The sequence below is a fragment of the Seriola aureovittata genome, chromosome 4 (assembly GCF_021018895.1).
Source record: "Seriola aureovittata isolate HTS-2021-v1 ecotype China chromosome 4, ASM2101889v1, whole genome shotgun sequence".
Lineage (NCBI taxonomy): Eukaryota > Metazoa > Chordata > Actinopteri > Carangiformes > Carangidae > Seriola > Seriola aureovittata.
This window is the reverse complement of record NC_079367.1, coordinates 19,750,255-19,763,684: the sequence shown is the minus strand read 5'-3', so window position 1 is coordinate 19,763,684 and position 13,430 is coordinate 19,750,255. Positions and strand designations below refer to the sequence as shown.

The window sequence follows — 13,430 nt, the reverse complement described above, 5'->3', positions numbered from 1 at the left end:
TTCATAAAATAAAGAACGAATAATAATAAGTTAAACAAATTATTGAATACCCATTCATTAAAACACTTTCAGCAACTTGCATTGATTTGTTTCAATAATTTGCAGTCTTTTTAATGAGCGATTTTTAAAACTCAAATTCAATTTTCCAACACTAAAATGCAAAAACATCATCCATAAGCCAAAACTTGAGCCTCACTTTAACTCCTGTAACAGCTCCGACCCTGCTCTAATTGTAACTCTAATCCAGAAGTAACTATATAAGTTTTATCTCATCCCACTGTCCTGTGAGGACGGAACATACACAGAGATGAAGTAAGGACACACGCAGGGCGCAGATGTCGTGTCTGTCTCTTTAAAACACTGACTCCTGGAGGTTGGCGAGGATTTGTTGCGGATAGCAGGGAGTGCGCAGCTCGGGCTCGGCATGTGCAGCGCTACACATTCGCACAAACTGACGCTGCAACCTGCAACTGGCCGGATCTGAGTAGAGAGGGGAGAATTATTTTATTTATGACCGGGCTAAATATAGTTAAACCTCTTTTTTTGTTTTCAGCAGCAGCAGCAGAAGAAGCAGCAGCAGCAGGACATCTCAGAAAGAAGTCTGTCTGTCTGTGTGTGTGTGTGAGAGAAAGAGAGAGAGAGAGAGAGAGAGAGAGAGAGAGAGAGAGAGAGAGAGAGAGAGAGAGAGAAAGAGAGTGTGTATCTGCGTGTGTGGCCATGCGGGGACGAAGAAGTGATGCTGCTGAGTTTTGTTATTAGGTTTCTCCGGGGCGGTGCTGCCGCTGCTGCCGCTGATCCTGCTGCTGTCATGGGTTTCTGGGAGTGACATCAAAGTTTTTTCGGGGTGATTTTACTCGCTTGAAATATTCCAGCTGAGGCTCAAGCTCCAAACCAGCTCAGTTTACCTGCTCTCTAGTCAGATCTCGGCGCTGTTCTGTGACTGGAGGTCTGATTTTAATTGATAATCTGACACTGAGTGGACTGTCGAGAGACCGCTGACTACAGAGGATTTGACACCGGGAGAGTGTGGAGATGAACTTTGGAAATTTACTACTTGTGACTGTCTCATTCATTACCATCGCTTCAGGTAAAATATGAATATAAATATGCCCCTCTCTCTCTCTCTCTATCTCTCTCTCTCTCTCTCTCTCTCTCTCTCTCTCTCTCTCTCTGTCTCTCTCTCTCGCTCTCCCTATCACGCACACACTCATAGGGCATATGGCGTGACTGCCTCACAGTGTATTTCACTTGTCTTATCGTGTTTTCTGTCCCTCCAGATGGATGTAAATGTTGTGTTTAGCTGTATTTCAGACACGTTTCCCTGGCAGCTGTGGGGAGTGAACGCATCAAAACAACACACAAAACTGATAGTAGGGAAATGTCACACGTGCATTAATTTGTAATGTTTAAATACCATCGGTGAATGCCAAGAAGATGCACATTTCCTCAGTCAGATCTAAAGGTGGCCCCACGTTAGGCAGCTGAAGAGGTCAAACGAGGCTTCACTGTGGCAAAAGTGAAACCATTAAACTCTCACTTAAAGCTCAGAAACTCTCAGGGGCAGTGTCATAGTCTGACAAGCCCCCACTCTCCAAAAATGTTTATGGAGATGCACATGTTATTACAAAATGCTTTTAAAAGCTCATTGTTGATTACCTTTGAGAACGGGATTACACATTTTAACCATTGCTCTAATAACAGTTTAAATTTTCAAACCTTAATCCAAAGCCCAAATAAAAGCATGGCTCAGAAAAACAATTTATGGAGTGCAGATTGTTTTTTTTTTGTGTTTTTTTTGCATTCTCAGATTAATTGACACAACTTTAACATGAAAAAAATTTAGTACATTGTAGTTGGTGATGCATTTAAGGTCTGAATGGCGTGCTTCAGTGTAGCACAATAAACTGAACATGCAGTACAGATGCTGATATTTCAGAGTTATAAAAATCTGAAAACAATAGCCTATATACATTTTTTTTACACAAACACAACATACTCAACATTTTGGGTTAAAGGTACCCTGTAGAGTTTTTGAGCACTTTTTTCTGAGTGCATTTTGTTTCTATAATACATGTGCATGAGTGTGTGGTGGTGTGATTTATGTTGTACTGGTGGTTTTGCTCATGCTACTGCTGATTGAGAGTTGTTAGGATTAACACGCCAACAAAGGCAGTAAAGAAGGAGACGACTAGCAAGTAAACACAATATAAGTTACAAAATAGTATATATTATTAAAAGGCTGATATGGCTAACTTGCCTGTCTATATATCCAGCAAAACCATTAGCATTCATTTGGAGTCGTGTTTCTGGATATCTGGCAAATGTAAGTCCAATATTCAATCTCTTTTCAGCTTTTTTTTTGTCTCCACCAAATCGCGGGTGAATTATCTGACTCTTTAGCTGCTAAATGCTCTACTATATTCACGACCGACATGGTGACATTGTCTGTCTGCTAATTTGTGCTGGGCAGGCGGCGTAGAGTGAGTTTTTAGAGCAGTGAGAGTGAACCAAAACATTAAGGCTGGTGGGAGGAAAACCAAAACAATGAGCCCAAAGATGGTAAAATGCCTGATAAAGCTGAGCGGTACTTTCTCTGTGAGATCGTCACTCTACGAGAGACCCCTGTCACATAGAAGTAGAAGTAGTAATCCATTGTTAATATGAAAATATTGATTATAGCAGCTTTAAGAATTGATATGCGTTGAGCCGGACATTTTACAGTTGAAAAATAAACTTATCTTATGTTTCACATTTCTGCACACTGGACTGAAATGGACTATTTCATATGTTTGATTATAGGATTGATTACCGGGGTGAAATTAATTATTTTAATGTATTTTGATTAATGTACTGAATACTAGAACGAAAAAGGAGTTTTGATGCGTTGGAATAACTGGAGTGAAAAGCGCTATTTTCATGTATTTTGATTACGTTTGAATACCAGTGTGAAACAGACCATAGTATGGTTTGAAATGTGTTGGTACACTGACATGAAACAAACTGCTTCATATATTCTGATTATTGAATTTATAGGAGCTTGTCTTGTCTGTGTGTGTGTTCTAGTCTTTGTCCTGTTTATCTTACAATGTTATGTGTTACGTTGTATTGGTTGCACTGTCACTATGTAAAGTCTGTTTTTATGGACCCCAGGAAGAATCGCTGCTGCAAAGCTGTAGCTACTAAATTAAACTAAACTAAACCTCTCGATGTTAAAGGTACTTTTCAACACCCACACCATCTGCCTACATCTGTTTATCTGGAGTGAGTACTTCCTCTCATTCCCACCTCGATTATACAGCTCAATCTCGGGGGTGATGTGCCTTTTCATAAAAATACTTGAGAGAAGAGGATTCAAATGGGCTTCATGACCTCTGTGGGAGCTGTGTTCAAAGACAAATGCTCACTTGTAGATTTTATTCAGTAGTTTTTATATAAAAGAGGAAATGTGAGAGTTATGGTGACACATGGTAGTGTGTCCAACCTCTGTGTGATTGTGAACAGTCACCTTCAAAAGCTGCATTCAATTTGACATAGCCGCCCCCTCACACACACTGACATACACACTCAAAGAAACACACACATAGGCCTACACCAAATCTCAATTAATACACCATCAGTCTAGACCCTAATATATCTTATTGAATTTTCAGTTATCTCGAGCTGCATTCAGCTGTGGAACTAATTGATGCTAAACAACCTTTAGCTGGTGATTTGTGTCCTCTCTGTCCTCCTGCTCATTACTTAGTGACAAATATGGCTGGAGGCTGACTAAAGCCTCTTGCAGTCCCTCTTGATGAAATGACCACGCAAGATGATGAAACCGCTGCAGAACCTGGTCAGTCGTCTGATGTGCCACAGCCTTGAGTCATGTCGCCGGATGTTGATGATGTCCCACTTCTGGTACAGTCGCTGATGACATCATTTAGAGATTAGACGACAGGCGAGGAGGACAGTTGCCAAACAAAGGCTCCAAAAGCCCAGACTGATGCCAGAAGAAAATAAAACCTGACTTCTCTGCTTTGAAATTTAGTTTGCTGTGGCATGTTATCGCCCTCCCGCAGAGATTACTTGGCAATGTCACAAGAGCTCCTTGGATGTTTTTGGCCTTTTTAAGTATGTAAATGAATTGAAATCGAAAAAGACACGAGTAAATCTCAGCAAACAGCCCTACAGACAAGCTGCCAGCCGTCTACTGCCGTCTCACTTGTAAAGTGAGAGCATGAAAAACAAGTTAGTCTCTGAGCTTTCTCTGAGCAGGTAGATAGTTGTGTTCCTCCGCAGACATCAAGCTGTGAGCTCAGACAGGTTCAGGTATGAGTCTGGCTGTCGCTAAAAGGAACAGAGATCTGAAGCAAAACAGGACGTCCCTCTGTGGCTTTGTTGTTTTCACACATTAGCGTGACAGCAGTACATTTCTGCCCCCGGGGAGGATGCAGGGTTAATATTTGTAAATACTAATTAATGAAAGCGGCCCCCGTCATGGCATGCAACAGCTAGGAGCCAAGAAACGCCAAATATAGCCTGAATCAACAGGGTTTTACAAGACGTGATCTTGATCACCCCTTCAGCTTTTACCCCGGTAACTCTGTGTGTTAGATGAGGCAGAAATGTAGGAGATGCCACGAGCGAGCATGTGGGCGTGTGTCAGTTTGCAATTAGGACCAATGCAATAACTTGTCTATCAGAGCTGCGTGCGGCACTAATGGGCTTTCATTTGACTGTGGTTGCTTGCTTTCTCTGGAATTTTTTTTTTCATCCGCTTTGTGAGTAAATGGAGAAATTCTCACAGATCAGATGCAATCATGACAATTACCACATCTAATCGACCGTACACACATGATCAGATCATAATGAGTCTGCAGCTCTAATTCTGTTAATACCCCTGAAAAGAAAACAAAGAGTACCACACACTGTTCATCACTGACTGTTGACCATGTTTTTGAAGTGCATATAGATATACATTACCATACATACAGGCTATAGGCTCGTACCTGGAAAAAAGAGCCGCCATTCCAAAAGACACCAGCAGCACTACCTGGTCTGCATACAAATTAAAGCTGCTTTAATCAATTTTTATAACAGCAATGTATTAAACGACTGTTGAAATAAATGGGTTGCTTGTCGTGCGTATCTCCCTTTGGCTTCACACAGCTCTATAGCAAGTTTCAGCTCATTGTTTAGCTGCCAGGTCCAAGACTTCAGTGTTTTGGTTCACTCTCACCTTTCTTGTAGCATTGCTTTTTGACAGCAGCAGGGAATTGTTTTCAACAACAACAAAAAACTCTTACAGCCCTCTGCTCAGCACCAAACAACAGACCGACACAGTTGGCATCTATCTGGTGACCATAGTGGAGCATTTAGCAGCTGAAGAGTCAGATATTTCCCTCAGGAGATGGAGGAGACCAAAAACAGAGCTAAAATAGAGTGAATATTGGACTTTCAAAATTAATGATTGTAACTGGCCGGTAACTGCTGGGTGTGTACATAAGTGATTTTTTGCTAACAAGATCTGATGTTATGCCAATGTTATATTTACAACTTGTTTCCGCTGCACCCCAAGTCAAAAGATCAGTTACTGCAGAGTAAGTGAGCTCTTTCAAATATACCATAAATAAATAAAATAGACATTAAAGGCAATCTAAAAATGGAAAAAACGTCGAATAATCACAAAACTCCAAAATGCACATCAATATACAGATATATCAACTTGAGAACTGTATCTTAACAAGAACACCCTAAATCGACAGGGAGATCGACATGTAGGCCTAGTAATGAAAGGGAAGGATCTTTAAACACTGGAAGGATAACTTCAAGTGAATGAAAAGAGGAAACAATAAAAAAAAAAATTGGTAAATGATTAATAGATAGAAAAGAAAGAAAATGTGTATCAATGAGTAGAGCTGTTCAATTTAATTTACTGTATTTCTCTCTGAAAAGCAGCTCTGCCTGTCTCCCTGACACGCTCATTTGTACACAGGATGGCCTTGAGTGTATTCTACAGCCATGATAACCTTGCATGAGGCCAGCACACTCCCGTTCACAAAGTCCCCTCTATTGTACGACAGCTCAAGGTTGACTGCCATTCACTCTTATGGATTATCTTAGTTCCATTTTGCTCCTCGCGCTGAAGGTCTTTGAGCTTTCTAAAAGATGTCTTTAAAAAGGTTTAACTTATTTGTCTACTCAGACACAGCTTCAGCACAAATATGATGCCTAGCTCATGACTAAGAGAGTGTAACAGTGATTTGTAACCGTCAATGCAAGGCTCTCGGATAAATTCACGTGTTGAATTGGACAGTTTACTGCCTGTTGTGTTTAAGAAATCTGTTGAACAGTGCAGTGCTGGGATTGTTGAGCTGATATCGCATCTTTTGTTTTTGTTTTTTTTATCTGGCTGTATCTGTTCATTGTAAATCACTGGTTTTGTGTTGTACTGTCTCGTCACTAGAAGCAGTCAGTTATTCTGAAGTCTCTAAAATAATAATTTCATAACGCTGAATGTACAGCAAATTGAAGACATTCTTTACGTTGAAAATGCTGTAACTTGCTGCAACACATCGAAGGAAGCTTTGAATTCTGTGAACCGAAACAACAGCTTAAATTAACTGAAGCACTAGTTTGTGAAACATCTCTTCCTGTGTTTATGTAATTTGTTCTGAAACTCTACTACTATACGACATCAGTGGCTGATGTCCTCCCCTGCTTGTTCATGCCTTGTAAATGTGAAAGTCATTTCACACCAGAATGCCCCAGATTAATAATTTTCACACAAATCAAGGCGCACTCTAAATTCCCATGTGCACTTGGATATCTCTGAGGAGCCACTGTGGGCTCTAATGGGTTGTGTTTATGATCCGACTAAAACATACCTTTATAGAGGTCCCTATTACAGCCCGTGGTGTTTATTTTTCCCATGTCACAAACGGGAGCTGACAGAGTTTCTTTTTGCTGAAAGGTGCTCTCAACCACTGCACCACAATCTTCCTGTCATGAAGCAAACATTACTGTGAAAATATTCCTTCTCAAAAGGAAAATGTGTTGCTGTCGCGCTCAAGGTGGCTAAGACTTTTTACTGATTGCATACTTGTCACAGGAGTGGGTTGTTGCTTGTCACTTTGGCCACCTGAAGCTGTTTGCTTTTCTTTTTCCTTTTTTTTTGACAAGGCTATTTTCTCTGCAATACATCAGCATGGCACCACATCGATTCTCCTGCATGATAACTGGAGCTTTAATAAGAGCCCATTAATTTTCATTCATAATCCCCAGTAACCAAAACTGTTTCTAATACACTTTAAATTCTCAACTGTGTCTGCATAGTTGGAGTCATTAAATATTATTACTCTTAATATTTTCCAGCGCGTCTCTCACACTCCACATATAAAACGAATACAAGAGAATTTGTCATGGTGACATTTGATATTGTGCTATTCAGACCAGCTCCAAGCAGCCAGGACTTCACAGTACGTGCTGACACACACAGAGTACAAGGACGGCTGGATTTCATAAACACTGGGAAGGGAACGTTACACAACAGAGTGCCTCTACAAATGTGTATAATAACAGGATTCAAATTACTCATTGTTAATTGTTAATGGTGTTGTTAATGGTAGATTGATGGTTTTATTGTGTGGTTGAAGTGATGAGATAACGACTCATTTTAGCCTGTGTTCCCATTAGTGAATATGATGTAGGAGTCCGTAACATAAGTTTCTTTTTCTTTTTCCTTGTAGACTTTGGGGACACAAAAAGGAGCTGGTCAGAATAATCAATAACTATAAGAGACAAAGAACTGTTTTAAACAATGCAGGTAGATTACATGCAGTTGTCTCATGAGAGAGCCATCTGAGTGTATCAGGGATTACACAGATCTGCAACTGGTCTACTACGTTAGTTAGTTATGTTTTATTTATTCAAGAAAATCTCATTTGTAAGAGAGACCAGGGTGTGTATTTAGCAAACTAGATTTGAAATATAAAAGTAAAAATCCTTCACTTTCACTCCTATACTCGAAGTGAAGATTGAATACTGCATTAGCTGAAGCAATGTGATTTCGTATTTGCATTATTTGCATTTGAACTTTTGACAGGATGTTACACCATTTTTGTTTTTCTTTTTTTTTTCCGCATTTATCAGGGCTACAAACAAACAGCAAGAATAAATCTGGCATTGATGTTATTTGTAATTACTGTCTAAGCATCCTCATCAGCATTGTGGTGCTAAATTCTCCTAAGTATATGATTTCTACCAGAGGAAGACGAGGTACGTCAGAGGTCCAGCAGAATGTCTTGCAGCTGAATTTTGTTTGCATTTCAGCCAATTTCCTATTATTTAATCTCTATTTACAGAACACAAATAAAATGAAAAATTATAATTATATGTGTTCTTGCAGAATAACGCTGAGTGTAGTATATAGGATCAGTCTATGTCTGGCTATTCCTTCCCTGAACATGCATGTGATCAATCACAAGATTATTATTTCTCGCACACTTGCTGTAAGCGTATGCTATTTTTTCGGAGCAAGTCACTTGATAAATGTGTCTTATTTTTTTCACTCAGCTAAGAACGTCTTTACTCTTGAATTGGTAGTTTAGAGCGTCTTTAAGTGTGATTCTTAGAAGTTTGATAAATACGGGAATTGACACAAAACAATCATCACACACACACTAAAGTCAAATGTTAAAATTAGATCACAGTCAAAGAGACATTGCACTGATTTTACACACAGATATTAGTTTACCTGACAAGAACAGGAGGGGTACCACTGTGACAACAACTGTAATTTCTCATATGGCTTTCTAACATTTCAGCAACATGTCAGGTCAGAGAAAATAACCCACTACACAGACTACACATTTACAACATTATCACACTGTGTCATGAACTTTGAACATGGAGTTTTCATATTTCATATTCACATATTGAACTTACTTCAATAAACAGTTTCCAGCTGTAAAAACTGTGGGACATTTTCCTCGTTCCAATCCTCTGATACAACCCACCCCCAATTATAAGATATGCCCTCTGTAAACTGTTAAAAATCACTGTTAAATACATAAATAACTACCTGTTTCATATTGTGACAATGCTATGGTAAAGGTTTGGTTAGTTTCCATCATTAAAAGTAATAAAAACCTAAATTTATCAGGCCTTATTGTCATTACACAGTGTTACTAACCCTCCTGCGACTACCATCTACCATAAGCCCCATATGACGTGATCCAGGAGCCAAACTTAGGACTAGAAACTAAAGTCAGGACTTCTTGGCCTGTGCTGCATCCATTTTTTTTTTAAAGTATATTTTTGGGGCTTTTTATGCCTTTATTAAACAGTACAGTAGAGAGACAGGAAATGGGGAGGCAGAGAGAGGGGGAATGACATGCAGTAAAGGGCCGTCCGATGCAGGATTTGAACCAGGGCCGACTGCAGCGAGGACTGTAGCCTCTACTCATGGGGCGCCTGCTCAACCCACTGCGCCACTTGACGCCCCTGTGCTGCATCAATTTTGACCATTTTGTTTTTTAATCTGTATCTCACAAGTCTCTGGTTTTCATGGAAACACAATACTGTTCCACTGGAGTTGTTCTTTGAAGAGGTCAACTCTCTCTCAGTGTTTGTTTTTGTGGTAAAATCCAGTTAAGATTGAACAGGATGGGCGCTCACTGTGATGTAACTCCATTACATGAATTGGGATTTAAAACTGCCAGTGAATCCTTTGCATGCTTTAAAAACACGGTTCACCACCAGGACATCACAGGACTGTAGGGACACTGAATAATTTTCCTGTGGACAAACATTCAGATGTGTCAGCCTAAAGTACATTATGATATCTTTCAGCATTCAGGCATATAGCATGAAAAGATTTACAGTACGCTTGTTCTGTTCCTGTAAACAAAGTGTGCTTTTACGTCAGAAACTAACTGGAGGAGCTGTGGCACACTTTAACGGCTCGATTCATATTCATCCTCATCGTGCATTAGTGTTTTGAGCTGTCCTGGTTTGTGACCCCCGGGGTGTTAGCTCAGAGCGTTCATATTGCTCTTTAGATGTTAGCTTCAGGTTTATGCCATGATGGCGACTCCTGGCCGCGAGGATCAAATCAGTTCATGAAAAGACATAAATCTGCTCACAGCTGAAAAGTGCGGGGTTTATCCTGATGCCTCAGATTTACGTATAATGTAACGGCAACATGTGCAACAACAATGTGTGTCATTAGGTTACTCCTGACTGCTCCTCTCCGATGATAATGGAGGACTTTCATACCGTCTACATTATGTGCTGAAAATAATGCCTCAGACGGAGCAGCATAATAATCAGTGGCACAGTGACCATTTCATTTCCTTTCCTTTCCTTTCCTTTTTTTTTCTTTTTATTTGAGAGTGAGAGAGACGCCATCTGTTCCTCAGAACCAAACTAAAAGCCGCGGCATTTTGAATTATTCATTTTTCTAACTGTAACACATTGTTAGAGACATTTGGTCTTGCTCTAAAAGCTTACCTTAGGTCTTGAAGCAGTGTGCCTTTCCCTCACAGCTGAGGGAAGATAGTAATGGATCCCTGGAGAGAGGGATATGGGAGTTATCTATATCTCTCTGCCTCACTCATTCTCTCAGCTTGGGTCTCTCTTCCCTTAAATGCATAGGTCTGCCTGTCTTATTCCCACCTTTCCACCAGCTATCATCTCTGCCTCTGCAACAGTCCTGATTGACACAGAGATTGGCCATTACCACATCACATGGGTGATTGCATCCTTGGCACAGGTGGTGTCTTTTGTGAAAGTACTCTGCTTTATACTCTGTACTCTTTAGCAGAAAGCACCAGCAACCACCATGTTTTGCTTTTTGCAGGATATTGAAGGAACAAATGGGTGTTACAGGTTGTTATTGGAATGTGTGATGTTTTGCACCGACTTCAGAGTCAACCTTCAAAGAGAGTTTACCCATGATTCACTGCTTCGCTACACACAAATTTATCTAACACGCTGTCCGTGTCTTTGTCCGGCATCTCCAAAGAAAGATGTTGTTGCCTTTTAAATGGCTTTGTTGCTGTCTGCACTGTTACAAAGAGATTATGTGTGTTCGTGAATGATAGGTGGTCACCCTCATAGATAACATCTGTCCACATTTCCACGTTACAGGGTCCCGAGCACGGTTTGAGGACAGCACGCCACGGATAGTGGAGGACCCCTCGGATTTGATCGTCTCCAAGGGGGAGCCTGCCACCCTCAACTGCAAGGCAGAGGGCCGACCCACTCCCAGTATTGAGTGGTATAAAGATGGTGAGCGCGTGGAGACAGACAAAGATGACCCCCGCTCTCACCGCATGCTCCTGCCCAGTGGCTCCCTCTTCTTCCTGCGCATCGTCCATGGACGACGGAGCAAACCAGATGAAGGCGTCTACACCTGTGTGGCCCGCAACTACCTGGGAGAGGCCATTAGTCATAATGCTTCACTGGAAGTTGCAAGTAAGTCTCTATGTTATTGATCACTGTCCAAAAAGTGTGTGTGTTGTGTTCTTTTGCACTATAGATATATTGATGCATGTGTGTGTACGGTATACAGATGCTTCACTGTGTGTCCCAGATCTTTTCGCAGCCCTGTGGCACCTTTATGGAGGTCCACTGGAGAGTTGGCTGTGCTTAAAAATAATGACATGGAACAACCAAACTGTAGGAAGCAACCCCAAAAACAGATGGTGGTGTAGGTGGAGATAAATTCAGTAATAAGTGCTAGCCTGTGGATTTGTTCCTAATTTTAGCTTACTGCGAAAATAAATGAATAGATTTTGTCCTTGTTTTATTATATAAGGTTTTTAATTGCAGCTTTAGAAGTCACCATAAAAAACTTTTAGAGTGGGCTGTCCTGCCGTTGCCATCTTGGCAGTGCCTGACATCTGACTAACTCCTGGTCAATCCAAAAATTAACAAAGAGGTGGGGCGCACGTGGAGCTGAGACATTGTGCATGCTGTTTTGTGGCAAGCATACGCTCACTCACGTGGCACACCCTGAATTATGTATAACTTTCAAAAGCCCTAATACAATTTAAACAGGTGAGTTATATAAAAATTCACCTCCCTGTACATTTGTCATGAAGAAGGAAATTATCTGTAAAGACCGAAACTGTAAACAGCTGTAAACATGTTAATTTCTGCTGTAAAGTTTTAACGTGAGAGTGTATGAGGATTGAATCGCTTTTGGAGCCAGCGCCAAGTGGCCGTTCAAGGAACTGAAGTTTTCGGCACCTCGCCTTGGAGGTTGCTGCTCGTGTGAAATGAGCTCCCCCGTGGCTTCGCTCTTTAATCTTTGTTGACTCTCGCTCCCTAATTTGCTGTCATATTTCTACTTAATGTAATAAGGGCAAAAAGAGACCTAAATAATAATATTAATACAACAAAGGAACATTTAGGATGTCTCTTTTCATATTTTAGTCCAATATAACTATTGCTCATGACTGAAGTGGATTGGGTATCTGCCATGACGTGACCAATTCACATTAAATACTGTTTTTTAATGTATGGTAAATACATTTTGAATTTGGGAAATCTACTAGAACCAATAAAAGACCGGTATTTAATCAGATTCTGTTTTCCAAAACTTCGCTGTAACTGAACAGAAGAAACTCAAACACTCTTTGTATCATAGTGGATCCATTATGCTATGCACTTCACCAACACAGCTGTATTCTGTATATTATGTTCAGACTCAAAAACAAGTGCTTGAGATGATTTTTGTTAAACTCAAGTGTTTTGGAAAGCAGTAGGAGGCTCGTGCTTCTTGTCCTAATCGCTGTCTTTGTTGCCAGAGTCTTAATAATGGAGGTGGTGGTGAGTGTTTTCATGACTAATAGAGAAAAATATGAGAATAACACACAGGCTCACAAATGACTTGTACCTGCTTGACAATACTAATGATATCATGAGGAATTCATGTTTCATTTTATTTCATGTTTATTTAGATTACTCAATAAAAACATTGAAACTATGTATCATATTGTTCAATTCTAAAATTTAATTCAGACGTTTTAACAAATTCAATTAGGACAAATTACAATTGAAGATTTTTCCCCACAAAAAAGTACATATTTCAGGTTTCCTGCTTTTTCTTGTAATTTATATATTTTTTTAATAATTTTGAGGTTTGGACTGTTGGTCGGGCAGAACAAGTACTGTAAAAGTGTCATTTTGATGTCTGGGTAATTGTGATGGCATTCATCGCTATTTTCTGAAAAGTAAACATTCAATCCATAATGAAAATGATAGTTGTATGGTTTTCAATACATGGGCTTTTACTTGTAATTGAGTATTTTTACAGTGTTGTGTTTGTACATTTAATTCGATCTGAGTACTTCTTCTACCACTGGTTGGGGACAGCCATCTTGAATGTTTCTAAAGATAGCACAGACACTGTGACTGAGACCACCACACCTCTCTGTGTG

The 13,430-nt window shown here is 40.1% G+C and overlaps 1 protein-coding gene across 3 annotated transcripts in view; it reads left to right on the top strand.

The window, feature by feature from the left end:
- The first annotated feature begins 387 nt into the window (after positions 1-387).
- zgc:77784 (uncharacterized protein LOC402947 homolog) overlaps positions 388-13,430 on the top strand; it is a 52,445-nt gene continuing 39,402 nt past the window's right edge. For all 3 annotated transcript variants that reach the window (XM_056374932.1, XM_056374933.1, XM_056374930.1), the window contains exons 1-2: positions 388-1,087; positions 11,134-11,460. In XM_056374932.1, the coding sequence (XP_056230907.1) occupies positions 1,033-1,087; positions 11,134-11,460 (382 nt within the window). In that variant the 5' untranslated portion in view covers positions 388-1,032. The remainder of the gene's footprint in view (positions 1,088-11,133; positions 11,461-13,430) is intronic.